The following is a 23,753-nucleotide window of genomic DNA, read 5'->3' as shown; positions in this document are numbered from 1 at the left end:
TTCTAAGTCACAGATTATTCCTAGATCTGCCTCAAAAATAAAGACAGCTATTGAAAAATATAAAGCAATCCTCCTTCTTTAAATCACTACTATGCTCCTTCAATCTCCAGTACATTTTCCTTTTACCACTGAAAGCAAAGTAAAATGTTCTCTTAAAAAAAAGAAAAAGAAAAAGAAAAAAAATGCAGCCTATACAGGGGGTATTAATGTAAGAAGTCACGTTATATTTAGATTGGGGAAGAAGAATGTGTGTTTTGAGGTCAGTAATTGGAGCTCAGCCATAAGTGTGTGAATTCTCAATGATTTGAAAATGCTTACTGACTTGGAAAAAAATGTGTATGTTGAATTCTTTTCATTTTCCACTGGCTTTTAAAGGTTAGGATTGTATTACTTCTCTTCCCCCTTAAAAAGATGCTACGATGACTTAGATGAAATCGAAATTTCTGGGCCCATTATTCAAAACCCTTCACAACCCAGCCCCAACACCTTTTTTATTTTATCTCCTATTATTCCCTTCTCTACACTTTCCTCCAACTGTAGCCTCCAGGGGTTCTCATTACTCCCCAATACACCTGCATTTTCACACCTCTGCCTCTTTGCTTAGTCTGCTCCCCTGACCTAGGATGCCCTTTCTCTTACTCAGTCTACCTGACAAACTCCCGTCCCTTCTCCCAGATCCCTCTGAAGTGTTACCTGTCTTCATGAGTCTCTCTGGATCCTTTCCCGAAGCAGGTGTCTCCCTCACCTGTGCTCCCATACAGAGCACTTTAAACGACACCATTATTCACACCGTGTCAGAATTCTGTCCTCACATTCTCCTACCGCTGCTTCCCTCCGGAGCAAGGACCATGCTTTCTGCCAAAGTGAATAACAACATGTGTGCCTTTCTTGCAGGGGGAGAGCTATCCCGATTCAGATAAAATACAGGTTTTCTTTTCTTTTCATTCGTTATATATAATTTGGAGAATACAAAATGCAAAAAACAAAAAGGAAATGAAATGGACCTCTAACCCTACTCCCTCAGAGGTTATGTTAACAGTTTAGTATACCTATTTCCAGTGAAAGCATACTTTTAAGAGGGACCGGGGTGTTTAAAATTAGAAAATTACCTACATGCTTACCAGATGATCCTAATTCTTGACTTTGCTGTTTCTTTGTTAGCTCACAGAGAGAATAATCATCCTCTTTGTGGTGATCACCAGTCAAGAGGAAGTCCAAGAGAAATACGTGGTGTGTGTTTTATTCATCTTTTGGAATCTATTGGATATGGTTAGGTAAGGAGGCAAAATAATCTCTTAAAACAAAGCCAAGTTGCTTTTCTACAATGCAACCAGTAATAGCCGCCTACGTTTGGTTACTGTGAATGAGAGAGAAAAACATAACCCCTTTGCAAATTATTTTATCTTGATATGGAAATGTATTTTTAGCGCTTTCCATAATGGGCATATCAGAGATAATGAAAACCTACTGCGGTATTACAAGAGCAAATCAGCGCATTCAGGTTTCCAGCAGAAAACTTGGCAAAACACCAGTTTGGAATAAACCTCACAGCTGTTTGCTAATGAAAGGCATTCCTTGCAATTGCTCTGGTCCATGTGACTCTAACAAGCAAAGCAAGACTTTTATCGTATCCCAGTCAGGATTTCCAAAGTTGCTTTCTGTGAGTTCCAGAATATTTTAAATACAGGACCTCATCTCTCTGGGGGGAAAAAATGCACCTCCACATGCATTTATTTTTTTATTGAAGTATAATTAACGTACAATGTTATATTAGTTTCAGGTGTACAACATAGTGATTGGACAGTTCTATACATTACTCGTGCGGTGCTCACCGGGATAAGTGCAGTCACCATCCGTCACCATACAATATTATCATAGTATTATCGGCTATATTCCCTATGCTGCACTTTTCGTCTCCAGGATACATTTTGAATACAATTCCACTGGGTTTGAATGACTTCTTGAAGTTATTTTATGGATTCCTTGGGAATCCTTGAACCTCAGGTTAAGAATCTTTTCCTCTAGATGATCTTCAGTTTCCTTCTATGTCGAAAACTTCTCAGAGATGGGTCTAGTCTTACCTTTACCAGCAGTGGGGTGAACAGTCCCCTTTGCCCAGAGGCTCATCTTGGGGAGGTGTCCTAACTGCGACTTCAGCTTTCACAATTGAGACCTGCCTCTCCCACTTGCAAGGTCTGGATGTGGTTAGGTAACAAATGAGCCATAGCATTTTAGCTGAGGTTATGTAAATTCTTTGTTTATTATATTGTCAGTAACCTAGCTGAGTTAAAATATTTCTAAATAATAGGTTGAGCCCCTAGAGTGAGTTAGAATGAACTATTTTGTTGAATTCTTTGTGGATATAATTTGTGTAAGCTATTTCTCATTTTTAACTGATAGTTTTGTAGAGTCGGGGCAAATTCCATGGACTTCTGTAGCCCATGACTTTGCGTTCCTGAGACCAGGAGCCCCGTCTGGGACTGTGACTTTCTGATGTCTTGTTCTCTGTTGTGCCCGAATTTCTCAGTGCCTGTTCAGTCTCAGATGAGCTCGGTTAGACCCATTAGAGAACAAAATGACTTAGCATCGGGAGCAGCATCATGATGTCCGGAAGGACTTTTTAACACAGAAGATCTTAGGATGAATCTCACCTCCACTACTTGCTATATAATCTTGGACAAATCACTGAGCCTTTAAAAACAAATAACAGAATTAAGATAATTCATGTACCTTAACATTCACCCTTTTAAAATATAAAATTTGGGGGTTTTAGGGTATTCAAAGATGTGTATAACTATCATCACTAATTCGAGGACACTTTCATTGCATTCAAAAGAAACCCCAAGCCTGTTAGCAGTAAAGTCCCCATTTGCTCCTCCTCTCAGCCCCTGGTAACCACTAACATACTCTATGTATGAATTTGCTGGCATTTCATATGAATGGAATCATATGGTAGGTAGCCGTTTGTGACTGGCTTCCTTCACTTAGCATAATGTTTTCAAGGTTTATCCATGTTATAACACATACCAGTATTTCCTCTTTATGGCTGAATAATACTCCATTATATCGATATACCACTTTTTATCCTTTCTCTAGTTGATGGACCTACTTTTTGGTTATGAGGAATACTGCTATAAACATCCATGTACAAGCTTTTGTGTGCACAAAGACTTTCATTTCTCCTAACTTAGAAGTGAAATCCCTGAGCACCTAACTAACCGTTCTCTATGAAGTTGGGGAGGAATTATCTTCCCAGCTTACCCTAGAATGACGTTTTTGTAAATGCAAGGACTAGAAATTTGCCCAACCTAATAAAGGCATCTATAAAAAATCTGCATCCAAGTGATTGTTAATGTTGAAAAATGGATGCTTTCCTCCTACACCCAGGAATAAGACAAGGATGTCCACTCTTGCCACTTGTGTTCAACATTATACTGGAAGTTCCAGCCAAGTTCTGGCAATTGGGCAAGAAAATTATGTGAAAGGCAATCATATTAGGAAGGAGTGTAGTCTCTTGGCAGGTGATATGATTTTGTACATAAATCATAAGGAATCCACTAAAAATATTAGAACTAGTAAACTGGTAAAGGCCGTAGAATACAAAACCAACATACAAAAGTCAATTGTATTCTATACACTTGCAATGGCCTATCCTAAAATAAAATTAAGAAAAACCGTTTCATTTATAAAAGCATCAAAAAAAAAAAGTACTTAGGCATAAATTTAGCAAAAGATGTGTAGAACTTGTCCCTTGAAAACTATAAACTATTGTTGGGAGAAATTTAAAAATATCTAAATAAATACAAAGATAACCCGTGTTTATGGGCTGAAGACTTAATGTTGTTAGGCCTGCAAAACTCTGCAAACTGATCTACACATTCGGTGCAATCCTTATCAGAATCCCAGCTGGCTGCTTGGAGAAAATTGTGAAGCTGATCTTAAAACTCGTGTGGAAATTCAAGGAACTTAGAATAGCCGCAGCAATCTTGAAGAGGAAGAACATGGTAGGACGACTCACACTTCTCAGTTTGGAAACTTCCTACAAAGCAATAATAATCAAGAATGTGATCCTGGCATAAGGATATACCATAGAATAGACTTGTTAGTCCAGAGATTAAACTCTCACGTTTATAGGAAATTGATTTTTGACAAGGTTACCAAGACAATTGTTGGAGGGCAAAAAGTCTTTTTAACAAATGGTGCTGGGACAACCAGATGTCCACCTGAATGGACCCTTACCTCCCACAATACACAACAATTAACTCAAAATGGATCACAACACTGAATGTAAGATCTAAAACTATAACACTCTGAGACAAACACGTAGGGGTAAACCTTCATGGTTTTGGATTTGATAGTGGATTCTCAGACACCAAAAACACAAGCAGTGAAAGAAAAAAGATACATTGGACTTCATCAAAAGTGGCTTTAAACATATGAGAAGATGCTTATCTACTCTTGTACTGAAAAGGAAAATAGGGCGCCTGGGTGGTTCAGTCAGCTGAGCGTCCGACTTCGGCTCAGGTCATGATCTCGTGGTTTGTGAGTTCGAGCCCCGCGTTGGGCTCTGTGCTGACAGCTCAGAGCCTGGAGCCTGCTTTGGATTCTGTGACTCCCTCTCTCTCTCTCTCTGCCCCTCCCCTGCTCACGCTTTGTCTCTCCCTCTCTCTTAAAAATAAACAAAACAATTTTTTTAAAGAAAAATAGATGCTATTTTTCACTTAGATTGGTAAAAATCAAGTTTGATAACCTGCCATGTTTAATGAAGGCTCACGCTGTTGGTGTATAATATCTGTACCCATAGATAAGCAAATGCAAAACTATTTAAGAGATACATAAGAAACTGGCATTGGTCACTGCCTCTGAGGAATGGAATTGGGGTCTTAGAAGGGGAGAAAGATTTCGTTTTCTCCGTGTTTTCAGTGTCAGATTTCTTGGGTTTTTGTTTGTTGGTTGGTTGGTTGGTTTTGTTTTTTTTGCTATAGTATGCATTGCCTATTCCAGTAGTTCTCAAAGTATAAACAGATACCTGACCAGTGACACCAGCATCACCTGGAACTTGTTTATAATACAACTTCACAGGCTCTACCTCACATTCCCAAAATGAGACACTCTGGGGAGAGGGCCTAGCAATTTGTGCTTTGCCAAGACCTCTGGGTGATTCTGATGTATGCTTAAGCTTGAGAATCACTGCCCAGTCGGAGAAACAAAAAGATGTGTGCTATTTCATCTATTACATCACGAAGGCAGGTATAAAACCACCTACTGCACCCAAAATGAGATTCTAAGGTCAGTTCTTTTAATTGATCATACGACAAGGCAAAGGGATGCCAAACACGGATTTAGAAGTTACACCTTTATTTTAAAAATTCATTCCCTAGATATTTACGAGTCTGTCCGTCTTAAAACACTTAGCCATGTGCTCCATAAAATGGGCTTAGCTTCTGAGTGGAATTGAAGTCACTGATCAGGGAAGCTTGTAACTGTAATTCACTGAGGGATAGGAGTTACCTGTTTCTTTCTTCACTTCCATAATTATCCATGATCCACCCCCCGAGACAAACCAGGCTGACACGGTTCCCTTCCCCTTATTATTAGTTTTTTAACCTCTTCTCCTGCATAAATGCTAGGAAGTAAAGTTTGGACTTTGCGCTTTCCAGTTGTATTTCTGTGTTCAATTACAGTGTAAGCTATTTTCTTCCCTTGTTATTTCCCAGACATCAGCAGGAAATGATGTTGATGAGCTCCTTGTCTCCTTTTAGGTACACTTACAGCATGTTGTCAGTCATAGGAATATCCTATGCTGTCTTGACCTGGCTCAGTCAAACGCTGTGGATGCCGATTTATCCTTTGTGTGTTCTCGCTGAAGGTAAGCAAAGAGTGACTTTGCAGTGTTGCTTACTGACAAAGCAATCTAGTTATAATGGCTCACTAAACTTTTTGATGATTAAATTACTATTTTTGCTACTGCTGACGGCTGACCCAGTGTATCATTCCTGGCACACTTCCCTTGATGCAAAAAAGCCGAGCATTAAGAAACAAAGTTGGAGGGGGCAGCAGCTTTGCTCAGTAGACAAAATATTGGGTGAGGAATGAAGACATCTGAGTACAGGCCCTTAAGTTCATTAACTTGTTATAGGAGTTGTAACCTTTCAGTGTACTCATCCAAAAGGAGTTTAACATTTAGTGACTCAGTGGTTATGTTTAATGCATAGAAATCCAGTTCCCTCTGGCGGGACTATCTTTCCTACTTAACTGTCTCCCATGCATCACACTCTTCCAGGAATAGACTCTACCTTTATTTTTATTTTATTTTATTTTATTTTATTTTATTTTATTTTATTTTATTTTATTTCTTTTATTTATTTATTTATTTATTTATTTATTTATTTATTTATTTAAATTTATTGTCAAATTGGTTTCCATTCAACACCCAGTGCTCATCCCAACAAGTGCCCTCCTACCTGCTCATCACCCACTTTCCCCTCGCCCCCACCCCCCACCTATAGTTTGTTCTCAGTCCTTAAGAGTCTCTTATGGTTTGCCTCCCTCACTCTCTGTAACTTTTTTTTCTCCCCTTCCCCCCCCCCCCCCCATGGTCTTCTGTTAAGTTTCTCAAGATCCACATATGAGTGAAAACATATGGTATCTGTCTTTCTCTGCCTGGCTTATTTCACTTAGCATAATACCCTCCAGTTCCGTCCACATTGCTGCAAATGGCCAGATTTCATTCTTTCTCATTGCCGAGTAGTATTCCATTGTATATATAAACCACATCTTCTTTATCCATTCGTCAGTTGATGGACATTTAGGCTCTTTCCATAGTTTGGCTGTTGTTGAAAGACTCTACCTTTAGATCAGTCATCAGTTTCTTAGGGAAGCCTTCCTCAACTTTCTCAACTCAGTCAGTCCTATCCCCCACCCCCCAGTACAGAATCATGAATCTGTCTTTTACAAGACCTATCTCGGGTGTAATTAGACATTTGTGTGATTCTTTGATTAGTGCCTATTTTCTGTCTAACCTCTGATATCCTTGGGGATATGAGGTTGTCTGTGTTTCCTTGCTTTCTTTCTCTTACATACCCAATATACATGCTCAACAAACAATGAATTACTGAATACAATATAAAGTAAGCTAGTTACTTAGCTTAAATGTAAAACTAAAATAATTAATCTGCCTGCAAAAAGCTTGAGGATATTAGGGGAATATATACTTCCTTCTGTAATGGATTTGGCAGACTGGTAGGGAGCTTTCTGAAACAGACATTAAGAATTTTGAAAACAGAAAGGCATAAACAAATTAAGAAAGCATATTGAGATAATTGAGGGAAAATATACAGAAATAAATTTAACGTAAAATGGTGACATTGGTGATAATCCTAAAGGGTATACATTATACCCACATGTTTTCTACTTGCCAATGACCAGAGAAAGTTTATATTATAATAAATCACAATAGGTAGAACTTTAAAATGTGTTTTGCTTTCCAAAGAATTACTAATTTTTAGAAAAAACTATGCCAAGAGACTCTAGAGAATACTCCTGAAAATTGTAAAACAAAACAAAACTGAATTACTTATTTCTTTGAGAATGGAGTCCTTCACTCATGGAAACATTTATTAAGTACATTCCTTTGTTGTATCATATGAAAACTACCATAAAGAATATACAAAGGACTAAAGTAGAAATATGACTGATCTTTTCCTAAACATAAAGGATGAATAGCTGTATAGAAAGCTTTTTCATTCTTGTTATTTGGTAATGTTAAGTCTTCTCCTTTCTGGGAAATCCATGTTCCTGTATGTTTGCCATAAAACCTGTTTCTTTTATTGAAATTAGATTCATAAACTTACTGCAATTAAAAAGCAAAGTGTATGCAGAAAGAATCCTGGAAGCATATGTGACAAACTATCAATAATGATTCTGGGGGGCACAGAATATAGGTAACTGTAGTTTTATCTTTATGTATTTCTATAGATTTCAAATGCCTCAAAGTATAAAAATACGTAGTTAAGACAATCTACCTGACTTTTGATAACTCCAATATTTTTTAGTAATCTTTTTTTAGTTGCCCATACAATGATATAAAAGACAAAGACCAAGTTCTTTAGATAACCAAATCAACTGTTGATACTGATAAAATGCTGGAGACTCAGGTGCAGCAAGTGGAAATCTTAGATGGCACGTGTTGCTGTCAACTGCAGATCCTGGGTCCATGACCCTCATCGTGCTCAGGCTTCTCTAACAGCTTTGGTTGCCTGACATTTCCTTGGTCTTAAAATTAAAAAAAAATTTTTTTTTAATGTTTATTTTGTTTTTGAGAGACAGTGAGAGAGAGAGAGAGAACGTGAGCAGGCAAGGGGCAGACAGAGAGGGAGACACAGCATCATCCAAAGCAGGCCCCGGGCTCTGAGCTATTAGCACACAGCCCCACGTGGGCTCGAACTCATGAACTGCGAGATCACGACCTGAACCGAAGTTGGACCCTTAACCAAGTGAGCCACCCAGGCGCCCCCAAAATCCTTTTATTGAAAAGTAATTTTAGACTCACAAGAAGTTACAAAAATCGTGCGTTGTTCCCACGTACCCTTCACCCACTTATCCTAATAACATCTTAACATAACTATAGGACATTATTATTTCATGAAATGTCATAAAATAATCTATATGTGAGATGTAATTTCATAGAACCTTCTTCTCTTTATTGAAGTATGACAGACAATGCTATATTAGTTTCAGGTATACAACATATTGATTCAACAATTCCATACATTACTCATTGCTTCCCACAGTAAGTGTAGTCACCAGCTGTCACTCTACATTATTACAATATTTTTGACTATGACACCCTATGCTGTACTTTTCATTCGTCTTACTCATTTTATAACTGGAAGTTTGTACTTCTTAATCCCCTTTGTCTATTTAGCCCATCCCCCCCCCCAACCACCTCCCTAACTGGCAACTGCAAGTTGGTTCTCTATATTTAAGTCTATTTCTTGTTTATCTTTTGTATTCCACATATAAATGAAAGTATATGGTATTTGTCTTTCTCTGTGTATTTCACTTAGCATAATACCCTATCTGATTGATAAGTTCTTTGTGTATTTTGCATATCAAACCCTTGTCAGATATTTCACTTTCAAATATCTTCTCCCATTCACTAGGTTGCCTTTTTGTTTTGTCGATGCTTTCCTTTGCTGCACAAAAGCTTTTTATCTGGGGGCGCCTGGGTGGTTCTGTTGGTTAAGCAGCTCTTGATTTAGGCCCAGGTCATGATCTCACAGTACATGAGATGGAGCCCTTGCTTGGGATTCTCTCTCCCCCTCTCTCTATGCTCCTTCCCCCCCTCTCAAAATAAAATGAACAAACAATTTTTAAAAATAAAAAAAAAATTTAAAAAGCTTTTTATTTTGATGTAGTCCCAATGATTTAATTTTGGTTTCATTTCCCTTGCCTAAGGAGACATATCTGTAAATATGTTGCTAAGGGTGATGGCCAAATTACTGCTTATGTTTTCTTGCAGGAGTTTTATGGTTTCACGATTCACATTTAGGTCTCTAATCCATTTTGAGCTTATTTTTGTGTACAGTGTAAGAAAGGGGCCAGTTTCAATCTTTTGCATATAGCTGTCCCATTTTCCCAGACCATTTATTGAAAAAAACTGTCTTTTCCCCATTGTGAATTCTTGCCTTTGTCATTGATTAATTGGCTATATATGCATGGGTTTATTTCTGGGTTCTCTATCTTGTTCCATTGACCTGTGTATCTGTTTTAATACCATACTGTTTTGATTACTACAGCTTTGTTGCCTATCTTGAAATCTGGAATTAGTGTACCTCCGGCTGTGTTGTTCTTTCTCCAGATTTCTTTGTCAATTCAAGGTATTTTGTGGTTCTATACAAATTTTAGGATTATCTGTTCTAGTTCTATGAAAAATGCTATTGGTGTTTTTATAGGGCTTGCATTGAATCTGTAGTTTGCTTTGTGTACTTTGGATCTTTTAATGATATTTTTCCAATCCATGAGCATGTTTGTGTCATCTTCAGTTTCTTTCATCAATGTCTTACAGTTTTCAGAGTGTAGGTCTTTCACTTCTTTGGTTAAGTTTATTCCTAGGTATTTTATTCTTTTTGGTGCAACTGTACATGGTTAGTAGTGTATAGAAGAAATGGAACAGATTTCTCTGTTACTTTTGTATCTTGCAAATTTACTGAATTTATCAATTCTAATAGTTTTTCAGTAGAGTCTGTAGGATTTTCTGTATATAGTGTACCATGTCATCTGCAAATAATCTTGGTTAACTTCTTCCTTGGCAATTTGGAAACCTCTTTTTTCTTTTTCTTGTCTGATTGCTGCAGCTAAGACTTCCAGTACTCTGTTGAATAAAAGTGGTGAGAGTGGACATCCTTGTCTTGTTCCTGATCTTAGAGAAAAAGCTTTTCTTTCACCATTGAGTATGATGTTAGTTGTGGGTTTTTCATAGGTGGCTTTATGGTATGTTTCCTCTAAACCCATTTTATTGAGAGTTTTTATCATGAATGGATGTTGTATTTTGTCAAATGCTTTTTCTGCATCCTTTGAAATGGTCCAGCGGGTTTTCTGTTTCATCTTGTTAATGTGATAAAACACGTTGAGTGATTTGCAAATATTGAATCACTCTTGCATCCCTGGAAAATCCCACTTGTTTGCAGTGAATGATCTTTTTAATGTATTGTTGTATGCAGTTTGCTAATATTTTATTGAGGATTTTTGCACTATGTTCATCAGAGATAACTGGCTATAGTTTTATTTTTTAAACAGTCTTTGGTTTTGCAATCAGGCCTTGTAGAATGAATTTGGAAGTTTTCCATCATCTTCTATTTTTTTGAGAAGACTTAAACACTTCTTTAAATGTTTGGTAGAATTCATCTGTGAAGCCATCTGGTCCCAGACTTTTGTCTGTTGGGAGATTTTGATTACTGATTCACTTTCATTACTAATAGTAATTTGCCTGTTCAAATTTTCTATTTCTTCCTGAATCACTTTTGGGAGATTGTATATTTCTAGGAATTTATCTGTTTCTTCTAGATTGCCCAATTTGTTGGCATGTAATTTTTCATTCTATTCTCTTACAATCCTTTGTATCTCTGTGGTATCAGTTGTTATTTCTTTTCCTTCATTTTTTACTTTAGTCCTCTTTTCTGATGAATCTGGCTAAAGGCCATCAATTTTGCTTATCATTTCAAAGGGCAGCTCTTGGTTTGATTGATCTCTTCTGTCATTTTTTTAGTTTACTTTTTACTTTTTTCTGCCATAATCTTTATTATTTCCTTCCTTCTACTTTCTAGTAGCTTTGGGCTTTGTTCTTTTCCTGGCTCCCTTAGGTGTAAGGTTAGGTTGTTTGAAAGTTATTCTTGTTTCTTGAGATAGGCCCGTATTGCTATAAACTTCTCTTGTAGAATTGCTTTTGCCATGGCCCAAAGATTTTGGACTGCAGTGTTTCCATCTTCATTTGTCTTCCTGTATTTTTTGATTTCCTCTTTGATTTCTTTGTTGACCCATTTGTTGTTTAATAGCATGTTGTGTAGCCTTCCTCTATTTGTGTTCTTTCCAAAATTTTTCTTGTAATTGATTTCTAGTTTCATACTGTTGTGGTTGGGAAAAAATGCTTGCTATAACTTCAATCTTCTTAACATTTTTGAGGCTTGTTTTGTGGCCTAACATTTGATCTGTCCTGCAGAATGCTTCATGTGCACTTAAAAAGAATGCATATTCTGTTTTTTAATGGAATGTTCTGTAGGTATCTGTTAGGGTCGTCTAGTTTAATGTGTCATTCACAGCCACTATCTCCTTGTTGATTTCCTGTCTGGATGACCTGTCCATTGATGCATGTGGGGTGTTAAAGTCCTCTCTTATTGTATTACTCTCAGTTTCTCGTTTTATGCCTGTTAATTGCTTTATGTAATTAGATGGTTCTTTGTTGGGTGAATAGATGTTTACAGTTGTTATACCCTCTTGGACTGATCACATCATCATTATGTAGTACCTTTGTCTCTTGCTACAGTCTTTGTTTTAAAGTCTATTTTGTCTAATATAAGTATTGCTACTCTGTTTCCTGCCCCATTTGCCTTGTATAGGTTTTTCCATATCTTCACTTTCAGTCTGTATGTGTATTTAGGTCTGAAGTGAGTCTCCTGTAGGCAGAAATGGATGGGTCTTGGTTTTGGTTTTTTGGTTTGTTTTTTAAATCCTTTCAGTCACCCTATAGGTGCAGTTAGTTCACTTACATTTAAAGTAATTGTTAATAGATATGGACCTATTGCCATTTTATTCATCGTTAACAACAAATTGGTTGTTTTCAGAATTCTGTTCCTTTCTTCTCTTGCTCTCTTCCTTTGTGGTTTGATGGCTTGCTTTTGTGTCACATCTGGATTCCTTTCTCTTTATTTTTTTGTGTATCTATTGTAGGTTTTTGATTTGTGGTTGCCATTGGGTTCAAATAGAACATCTTATGTGTGTAATGGTCTGTATTAAGTTGATGGTCACCTAAGTTTGAACACATTCTAAAAGGTTTTACTTCCCCCTTCATGTCTTATATAAACGATGTCATATTTTACATATTTCCTTTTTGTGTATCACTTAAATTTTATAGATATAATTGATTTCACTACTTTTGTGTTTAAACCTCCATGCTGGCTTTATAATTGGTTAGTCTACCACCTTTACGGTATGTTTGCTTTTTACCTGTGAAACTTTTCCTTTTATAATTTTCTTCTAGTTATGTCCTAGAAGCAGTTTTTGCTGCTTTAAAAATTCACTCTATATCACTACTTTTTGCCATATCAATTATTATGGTTGAATAATAATTGGTGTGGACGTCCTTGGATTCATCTTTTTGAGGCTTTATGTGCTTCCTGAAGCTGGATGTCTCTTTTCTTTCCCAGATTAGGGAAGTTTTCAGTTATTTCTTCAAATAATTTTTCTACTCCCTTTCTCTCTCTCTCTCTTCTGGGATCCCTTTAATGCAAATATTGTTACTCTCGATAATGCTGAGTTCCCTTATCGGATGTCATTTTTTTCCTTCCTGCTCTTCAGCTTGATTGCTTTCCATTATGCTGTCTTCCAGATTGTTGTGTTCTTCTGCATCCTCTAATCTGCTCTGGATTCCTTCTGGTGGAGTTACTTCGTTTTTTGAATTCTTCAGCTCTAACTGGTTCTTTTGTATATTTTCTCTTTGTTGGAGTTCTCATTGAGATCTGAGATCATCTACTCTTTTCTCACACCCAGCGATTATCTTTATGACCATTACTTGGAACTCGTTATCAGGCACATCGGTTACCTGTTTCATTTAGCTCTTTTACTGTGATTTTGTTCTTTCCTTTGGGCCATATTCCTCTGTCTCCTCATTTTGTCTGTGTTTATGTGTATCAGTGAGTCAGCATCTCCTGGTCTTTTTTTTTTTTTTAATGTTTATTTTTGAAAGAAAGAGAGTGCGAGCGCGTGAGCATGAGTGGGGAAAGGGCAGAGGCAGACGGAGACACAGAATCTGACACAGGCTCCAGGCTCTGAGCTAGCAGCACAGAACCTGACGTGGGGCTCAAACTCACAAGCTGTGAGATCATGACCTGAGCCAAAGTCAGACGCTTAACCGACTGAGCCACCCAGGTGTCCCTGCATCTCCTGGTCTTGAAAATAGTGGCCTTATGTTGAAGAGATCCTGTGGCGTCCTGTAGCACAACTCCCCCTTGGTCTTCAAAATCAGGAATGTCCCCTGTGCGGGTTGCCTATGCCCTACTGTTATGGCTGAGCTGCAGTTGCCTTCAGTGCAGCCAGCTGCTATGACCCACTTTGCCTGCTTTGGGCACACGGGGCAGGGTTTGATCCCTATGGTATTGAGAGGGCTGTTTGAAGCTTCTGTAACTAGTTGGTGGGTAGACCAACAAGTGGAATTACTGGATAGTACAGTGCTCCTATATTTAATTTTTGAGAGACCTCCATACTATTTTCCACACTGGCTGCACCTGTTTATATTCCTAGTAACAGTGTAAGAGGGTTCCCCTTTCTCTACAGCCTTGCCAACACTTGTTATTTCTTTTCTTTTCTTTTTTCTTTTTCTTTTTGTACTAGCCACCCTGGGAGGTGTGAGGTGATATCTCATGATTTTGACTTGCATTTCTGTGATGATTAGTGATGCTGAGCATCTGTATTTCTTCTCTAGAGAAATGTGTGTTCATGTCTTCATGTTTTTGCATTGCATTGTGTTTTTGGTATTGAGTTGTAGAAGTTCTTCATGTATTTTGGATATTAATGCCATGTAAGATACATACCTTGCATTCTCCCATTCAGTAGGGTGCCTTTCTGTTTTGTGAATGGTTCCTTTCACTGTGCAAAATTTCATTTTGGTGTAGTCCCAATTTTGCTTTTGTTGTCCTTGTCTGAGGAGACCTACCCCTAAATATGTTCCTAAGGGAAATATCCAAGAGTATAATGCCTATGTTTTCTTCTAGGAGTTTTGTGGTTTCAGGTTTCACATTTAGGTCTTTTATCCATTTCGAGTTTATTCTTGTCTATAATAAGGGGTCCAGTTTCATTCTTTTGAATGTGGCTGTTCAGCCTTCCCAGCATCATGTATTGAAGTGACTGCCTTTTTCCCATTGTAAATTCTTGCCTCCTTTGTCATAGATTGACCATATAAGCATGGTTTATTTATTGGCTCTCTACCCTCTTCCATTAATTTTCGTGTCTATTTTTGTGCCAGTACTATTCTGTTTTGATCATATCGGGTTTGTTGTATACCTTGGAATATGCAGTTGTGATACCCCCAGCTGTGTTCTTTCTCAAGATTGCTTTGGCTATTCAAGGTCTTTTGTGGTTTCATATAAACTCCAGGATGACTTATTCTAGTTCCATGAAAAATGCTATTGGTATTTTGATAGGGATTATACTGTATCTGTAGTTTGCTTTGGGTAGTATGTACTTTTTTTTTTTTTTTTTATGTTTATTTATTTTTAGAAAGAGAGAGTAAGCGGGAGGGAGAGAATCCCAAGCAGGCTCTGCACCGTCAGTGCAAGCCTGATGCAGGACCTGAATTCACAAATTGCGAGATCATGACCTGAGCTGATGTCAGACACTTACCCGACGAAGCCACCCAGGCGCCTTGGGTACTGTGGACATTTTAATGATAATTCTTCTAGTCCACGAGCTTGGTGTATCTTTCCATTTGTTTGTGTTGTCTTCAGTCTCTTCCTTCAGTGTCTTAACAGTTTTCAGAGTATAGATGTTTCACCTCCTTGGCTTATTCCTAAGTATTTTGTTTGGTGCAACTGTTAATGGGATTGTTGTTTTCTGAATTTTTCTTTCTGCTACTTTATTAGTATATAGAAACGCAGCTGATTTCCATGTGTTAATTTTGTAACCTGCAACTTTCCTGAATTCGTTTGTTACTTCTGTTTTTTTGGTGACATCTTTAGGATTTTTATGTACAGTATCATGTCTTGTGCAGTGAGTCTTGTGCATGTCTCATAGTTTATCACTATGATTTTAGCTTTGGGTTTTTAATACATAGCCTTTATTATGTTGAGGAATATTTTCTCTAAACCCACTTTGTTGCATTTTTATCACGAACAGATGTTTTGTCAAGTGCTTTTTCGTCATCTATTGTGATTTTTATCTTTTGTTGATATGGTGTATCACATTGACTGCACATATTGGACCATCCTAGCATCCCCATAGTCAATCCCCCTTAATTGTGGTAAATGGTCCTTTTCACGTATTGTTGAATGTGGTCTGCTAATTTGTTGAGGATTTTTGCATCTATGTTCATTAGGGATAATGGCTTGTATTTAGAGGGAGGGTGGTGGGAGGGGGTAGTCTCTTTGCTTTTGATGTAAAGGTAAAGCTGGGCTCATAGAATGTATTTGGAAGCTTCCCTTCCTATTTTTTTTAGAATTGATTGATGTGAATAGGTATAAACTCTTCTTTAAATGTTTGTTAAAATTCACCTGTGAATCCAGTTGGTCCTGGACTTCTGTTTGGGAAGTTTGTAAAGTATCGATTCAAGGTTGTTTCTAATAATGGGTCTATTCAGATTTTCTGTTTTTTCCTGATTCAATTTTGGAAATGTGTTTCTAGGATTTATTTCTTCTAAGTTGCCTAATTTGTTGCATTGAAATTTTCGTAGTAGTCTTGTAATCTTTTGTATTTCTGTGGGTCAGTTTTTATTTCTACTGTTTTCCGATTTTAGTTTAGTCTCCTTTTTTCTTGAGGAGCTTGGCTAAAGGTTTATTAATTTTATCTTTTCAAGGAACCAGCTCTTGGTTTCATTGATATTTTCTTTTTTTAAGTCTCTATTTCATTCATCCCTGGTCTGATCTTTATAATTTCCTTCCTTCTTCTAACCTTGTATCCTGCTGAATTTTAAGGCTCCCAAAGATTAGCCCCACTGGATTTCAAGGCCACATGTCATAGGGACTCATTCTCACGGCAGTCCCCCAGTGCCAGGGCGCTCTGAGGTGGTTCCTTACTTCCTTGCGCTTCCAGGTTTGTGGTGTCCCCTCCGTTTGTGGTTAGTCTCACTAGGGTTTTGGTTTCCAACCACATCTCCACCCCTCCTACCCTTTTCCATGTGGCCTTCTCTCTCAATTCGCTGTGGAAGGTCTGTCCTGTGTTCAGGACGTTTTCAGAGTTGTGCAGATGTAGCTGTTACTTTGGCGTGTCCATGGGTTGAGCTGAACTCAGGCTCCTCCTACTTCACCATCTGCTCCCTCTCTGAACCTCCATCTCTTTATCTGACCCCAGCCTCGTCCCTCAAACTTCTTTAGGCCACCATTTCTCCCAGAGTTGCTCAGAAGTCTTTATAAGTTCTACTAGTGGGTGGGGAGGAAGGAGGAGCTATTCGAAGGCCAGTTAAGCTGAGGAGATGTTGAGTGAAACCAGTTTCTTTGTTGCAGAGCTTTTCAGAATCTCTACTGCACTGATAGGCGTTTTGAAACTCCAAGGAGAGCAACCGTATGCCACATTTTTCGGATTCATCAACCTATCCATCCATCCCTATTAGTGGCTAAGGAGACAAGTATTGGGGGATACCGCTTTAAGAAACATTGGAAACTATTTCTCTGTGGGCATAACAAAGTGTAAAATGAACAACAACAAAAAAATTCAAGTCGCACCGTTGTCATGGTCTTGCCAGTTTAGTCGTTCACATTTCTTTGTTAAACTGTAGCTTTAGCTGTGGGATTCAGCAGTGGTCACAACCGTCATTATAAAATTCAAAATATCAATACACACACACCCATCCCTGTAGCAATATGAGAGGAAACTCACAATTCTTTCTTTCTTCTTTAAACAGCATTTGCCATCTATCAGTCGCTGCCTTATTTCGAATCATCTGGCACATACTCCACGAAGCTGCCTTTCGACTTAGCCATCTATTTCCCATACGTGCTGAAAATGTATCTCATGATGCTCTTTATAGGTAAGTGGCTTTTGTTTTTGCATTCTTCCTGTGCTTTCTGGTTTGTGCTGCTATCTACCTTAGCAGAAAGGTCTGCAAACACGGGAGAGGCAGAAAAGGAAGCCCGGCATGATGGACTAGATCTTGTTAGTAAAGCACCTTGAAGTTATAATGCTTTTTGCAGGACATCACAAGATCACATATATCAGTGTTTCACCATATAAACACGAACAGTTTCCGTAGCAGGTAACATACCTGCAGTTGTAGGAAATGTAGAAGTTTGACCATGGAGGGGCGCCTGAGTGGCTCAAACATCGGACTTTGGTTCAGGTCATGATCTGATGGTTTGTGAGTTCGAGTCCCGCGTCGGGCTCTGTGCTGACATCTCAGAGCCTGGAGCCTGCTTCGGATTCTGTGTCTCCTGCTCTCTCTCTGCCACTCCCCGGCTCATGCTCTGTCTCTCAAAAATGAATGAACATTAAAAAAAAAAAAAAAAAAGTTTGACCATGGACATAGTGATCTACAGAGAAAACACAGATGTCAAACGAAGCAAGCTTGGCCATTCTGGTTTTCCCATTTATATCGATTTTGTTTCCTGTTTGTTTGGTTTTATGTGCTAGCATTTCCCCAGCAGGCAAGTGGGAGTAGGTGCTAAAAACACAAGAAAAATGTGTGGGACAAACACTTGGAGTTGAGAAAATTTAACTGGCAGAGGACTTCCACGATTACGTTTCACTCTCTGCAGCTCTAACCTTCCCCAACCCCCAAGAGAGTTGTTACCTTCCGGAGGTAATCATTATCAGACCTGTAAGAACAACGCATCAAAGAGAAGACAGATGCAACGCTTGCGGGGTGGTAGAGAGAGCTACTCTAGGGAAAGGCAGAAACGAATCCCTTGCCACAAACCGAACGGGACAGCAGAGTATGCTTTCCTTCCCTTTCCGCAGAAGATCTGGACCCTGGTTTAAGTGTTCCTTCTTTGGGTCTCCCTTGCAAGTGTCTTGTCCTTCGACTCCACGCGGCACTCTGACTGTATTTTAAAACCACGGTTCTTTCCAGGGAAACGCTTGGTAAACCTTACTTACTTCTGCCCCTCCCTTCTCCATGTTAGGTATGTATTTTACCTACAGTCACCTTTACTCAGAAAGAAGAGACGTCCTCCAAGGCTTTCCCGTTAAAAAGAAGAAAGTGTGAAGCACGGCGCTCTGATGTGACAAGAGAAAACCCAGCCTTGTGGATTCGCTGCAGTAAACGGCACCGTGGCGGAAAAACACGTGGTACTTGACAAAAAACCCACGACGGGATTGCTCTCCTCAAACTTGAGACGTATCACGGCACTCTCTTATCCTCGCATGTTTTCAAAACACGTATTCTGTGCAAGCTACTTCACCAAAGCTGTGGGTTTTATACAAGTTAAATTTACATCGTGGGAAGCCTGGTTATTTTCCTGTAAGGTTAACGAGACATAGGAGAGGGACTGGGATAGACTTAGTTGAATTGAGAAACCAAAGATGTTAGCGGGAATTGTATCTGTTAACATCTCTCTACATTTTTCACTTCGGAGTTCCCAAATAGCAAGTCTGCAGGAGGGCATCGATGTGAAATATGTTTTGCAGTTGTCTAGGAAAACACTGTACAGACAGATGCCCCGCCATCGCCACGGTTCACACCATTTTACACATTAGACATGCTTAGGAGATGACACGTGTTCCAAACCCTGGAAGAATATTCACTAATATTACACAAGGTACTTGCACTTCGATCCTTAAAAGAGGACCCTGATGAAACAGAATAGATCTTAGATAAATATACAAATAATGCCCCATATTTCTTTCCTGGAAAAAAAAAAATGAGGCCATATCCATACCTTGTAGGGACATAAAAGGTACAAAACTATAATAATTTTGAAGGAAACAAAGCAACTAAGAACTAGTGATGTTTCAGATTACTGAATTATTATTGCTAATTACTATGTCATCACTTAGAGTTTTGAAAACTTTTTTGAAGATCTAAAATATTTGTGAATAATTGACTAATAGCATCATCTCTGTAACACTGGTATATCATTCACTTTTCTTGAAAGAATTCTAGAATCTTCTGATCCAGTAACCATAGAAAAAGGGAACTAAACATTTTGTGACATAAAAACCAGGTAGTAAAAACAGTTACAAAAAAATTGGTCATCTCATTTCCACTAAATAAAACGTTTAAAAAGTTGAGCGTTAATAAAGATAATTGCTATCTTTACAAATTTAGTATCCTATTTGGAATCTCAAAATAAGTATAAAAATGATCCTTTTAAAAATCTAGATTTTGTTTCTAATGTTGCTTATTTTAAAAAATTTACTGAAAGCTCTAGCGCAGGAAGAGAACAGAATCCCTCTGCAAACTTTGGGTGATTCAGTCTAGCTTCCTCTCAATTAAGATCGCTGAAATACTATTTACATCTAGAATCACTGAAGAGCAGAGTTGTAACAATTAGAGAAACTACATTTTGTTATTAAATAATACTTTAATTTCTAAACCAAATGACCTTAAGAACCTGCGTACTTAAAATAGAAGACTGAAAAGAAACACAAGGAAATTTAGAATTATGGATTGACAATTTCAGGTCTGCAACAGTTGAAACCAAAATCCATGACTCCTTTGGTGACCCAGTCACCGTTGTTCTTGTGGTTGGTTGCCTGTATCCATAATTGAGAGAAATATTAAATTTCGTTAGAGATTAGTAAAAATAAGGATGTAATTTTTCCTTCACCACGTTAAGAAACCCAGCCAGTAAACATCTACCTAGTTGATTGGATATGACCCAGAATGCAAAGTTGATTTCTTTGGCTATTTTAACTGTGTGTCCATCAAATCTCTATTTCATTTTGTTCAGTATTGTCAAATGCTCAGTTTCCCAAATCTAATACATATAGATGAAATAGGAAACTATTAGATATTTTAAAAGCATAACACATAACTTTTAAGATGACCTTTCTTTGGAGTTTTCAATGCCAAGTTCCAGTGCCTCAAGTTCCAAGTAACCCCAGCTAAGGTGTACTAAGTAATCAACAGCACCGGGACCTCCGGAGCGGGTGGGGGATAAAACTGCTCTGAACGAAAATGCTGCAGAGCTTATTTCATCACTGAGCAGAAGTCTGCCTGAAAAACATCACGTACACACTGTAATATCATCAAAGTCCCTGGGCCTTTTCTTTATCAAAGTAGTGCATGAAAAGCAGTAACACTTCTTCCAAACATATCCATTCAGTATTAATGCATTTTCTTTTCTTCACTTTTCAACACTCTTACCCTTGTCTGACGTTTTTCTTCAATAAACAGATTGTTAGTAAAAGAAGTTCTTAGTTGCCGCAAACGCATCTACATTCATTCAAGAAACAATGTGGGGTGCCTTGCACACTGTAGGCATAAAATTATAAAACCTTTATCAGGCTTCCTGCAAACACATTTGTTACTAAAGAATAAACCGCATCTTCCTGAAGTCCCTAAAAGAAGTTAACCCTTTTGTTTTAGTATATACCTTATTCTGCCTACCTTGAGCAAGCAAATTTCGAAAGAATTTGCATTTCTTTCGAAAGATGATGTAGCTATAACATCAATATCCAAAATGTTTCTGCAAAGAATCTTATGTTTATATACAAAGAAAACAGTCACGTTTTATTGTGCTAAAGTATTAAAGTGATTTAAAATTAAAATGTGCTAAAAATTATCTCCCCTTCCCCCAACATCGTCCTCTCCTTTATTTTTGCTTTGTAAACATTACGTTGTTTTTCCTTTGTTCGGGTAACTTTTACTTTCTATTTCTGGGCCTGATTGCTGTGCTAACTTTGATATGGCCCTTTTTACCAGGGTACCTTTTCAGAGTATGTTTCAGGGAGCAACAGTCCCAGAACTAACCAGGGAACCACCTAGAAGGCAGATTCCAGGGTGCCCCTGGGAGCCAGGAACCTGCATTTTGCCAGGCTCCTCAGATGCACCTCTGGCACACTAGAGTTTGAGTCCAAAGTATTTCAGCTTTGGACAGAAAACCGCTAATAAGAACTTCAATAAAAGCCACCATGCCATGTAGTTCTGTTTTTAGAACCAAGATGATGACATTCATTTATGTTTAAAGGTGCTACCCGGGAATTCATTTATCTCTGGTAAGGGTGGCTAGAGTTGAAAAATCTCATCTTAGAAAGGGGAACTGTCAATTCCATCTGAAAATCAATTAGTAAGAACATGTCTTGATTCATCAAACGTAGGTGCCTACCGCGTGCTCTGTGGTATTCAGCTGAGCCACGGGATCCGGTGAGAATGTGGCCTGGAAGTAAGAGCGGTGGGTAGGATTTGAAATCCAGCTCTAATGTTTACCAACTGAATGCCCCTGAGTTCGTTTTCTGCCCTGGCCAACACATGAAGTATGGTAAATTAAACCTTTTTAAAATATAAGCGGCTACACAGAAGTAGGAAATTTGTCACATGCTTTCCTGGATGCTTTAAACTTATAAGATGGTTCGCTGATTGACATTTTCTGAATCTAAGTTCCATGAAGGCAGGAATGTCCTGTCTTACTTCGTCCCCCAGGACCTTATATGGTGCCACATAGTACTCATAATTGTGCAGCTCTGACTTTATAGATTGCTACCAATACATCCAGAAAGAGACATTTTAAGAAATGTATCAATTAGGTGATGTTTCAATTATATTTGATTCGTCCCAACACTTCATGTTTAGAAGACACATGAAGTTTTTTAAAATTTACGTTAGTACCCTTTCTTAATGGGCTACTTGCTTTTAGAATGTTTTAAGGAGAACAATTCGTTACATTTCTATGATCTTCCCAAGTCCCAGTGTACATATGGTCAAGCATTAGAGCTATTTTAGTGAAACCTATAAGTGGTAACATTTCTATTACATCTGAGAATTTATAAAGCATATTTTTGTATTTGATCCTTACAACTACTTTGTGAGGGAAGTTACTCCTTGTATTCAAGAAATAAAACCAAAGTCAGGGAATCATCACTGTCACTCTTAGTTTCATATCCAATAATTTAGCTGCAAATTATTTCATACATCCCTTATGTTTGACAAGAATCAAATGATCTTCAACAAGTTACCTGCATATTCACAACTTCGTAATTACTATACCTTATCTTACATTAAAAAAAAAAATGAGACCTTAGTGTTTCCAGGATCAGAATTAAGTATTTCCTTTGAGAAAATACAAAAACACATTACCTCATCCAGGACCAACGTGACGATGATACACATTTACACATGAAGATGACGCCATGAGGTGTTTTCTCCAATGGGAGGAGGAAGGATGTGAATTATTGCAGCCCCATTCCGTCCCTGGGTCCCATCTGAAATGCCTGCGGCCAGGAATGGGCTTGTGGGGGTGGAGATACGGACTCACCAGACACCTAGCCTACAACTCTGGCTTTAGCGAAGGCCACAACGTCCAAACCAAATGATCCGACTTCCTTCTAAAACAGCAATTTACAAAAATGTTTACTGAAAGTTTAAAACGGCTTATTTTCAGAGTTACCGAGTTACATCAAGATAGCAGCGGAGTTCCTAACAAAGTCTTACTATAATCACAATATCGTTATCTTTGGTTGAAATCATGTAGTAGAAATTCGGGCGGTCAACTTCAAAAAAGGTTAAGAACCCTGTAGTTAGTTACCATGGAGTCATTACATTACAAATAAAAAAAGATAATTTTAGGCACTTGCATGGATGCCAACATCTGCTTGGAATGCACACTTTTCAAATCGAGAGAGTGTTTGGATATTTCTGAGACACATAATAAAGCTTTCACCCCACACATTAATTTGTTAGGATATTCCAACATGCTATTTGTCTTGGCAACTTGTGATTTCGAAACCCAACAGAAGATAACTTGGAATATTTCCTTTTGTATATAGTTTGGAACATCTGGTCTGAAAAGGCAGAGACTTCTGATTTCTAGAGAACAACGCGAGCCATCCTGAGGGAATAGCCTCCTTCTGACCTGAGGTCACACAGGTGACCAACAGAGTGTGCTCATTCCAGTGGCCTTAGATCTTGAGATTTTAGAACCTTCAGATTTTCCAATTTAGAATCTTATATCTTAGACCCTTCAGAGGGTACCGTGAATCGGAAAATCCCACAAATCTGCAGCTCAAGACTGCTGAAAACAAAACGGGGGTGGAGTGGGGTGGCGAGGGAAGAACGGATACAGATTTATTTTATTTCTCCCATTTTGTACTCTTCTGTTCCCCAAGGGCCCAAGCAGGGGACAAAGTTTGAGATCAAAAGGGCAGCCTGGATTTAGAAGACCGGGTTGATTCTT

General features: G+C 38.2%; 1 protein-coding gene across 1 annotated transcript in view; it reads left to right on the top strand.

Moving 5' to 3' along the window:
• HACD4 (3-hydroxyacyl-CoA dehydratase 4) overlaps positions 1-21,162 on the top strand; it is a 38,132-nt gene extending 16,970 nt beyond the window's left edge. The window contains exons 4-7 of the mRNA XM_086685402.1: positions 1,162-1,274; positions 5,763-5,869; positions 17,327-17,452; positions 18,543-21,162. Coding sequence (XP_086541528.1) covers positions 1,162-1,274; positions 5,763-5,869; positions 17,327-17,452; positions 18,543-18,625 — 429 coding nt within the window. The 3' untranslated portion in view covers positions 18,626-21,162. The remainder of the gene's footprint in view (positions 1-1,161; positions 1,275-5,762; positions 5,870-17,326; positions 17,453-18,542) is intronic.
• Positions 21,163-23,753: the final 2,591 nt, after the last annotated feature.

Source organism: Puma concolor, chromosome D4 (genome assembly GCF_028749965.1).
Source record: "Puma concolor isolate L17-30 chromosome D4, mPumCon1.1.hap2, whole genome shotgun sequence".
Taxonomy (NCBI): Eukaryota; Metazoa; Chordata; class Mammalia; order Carnivora; family Felidae; genus Puma; species Puma concolor.
Note: the sequence above shows the minus strand (reverse complement) of the source record. Positions and strands in the feature narration are given on the sequence as shown.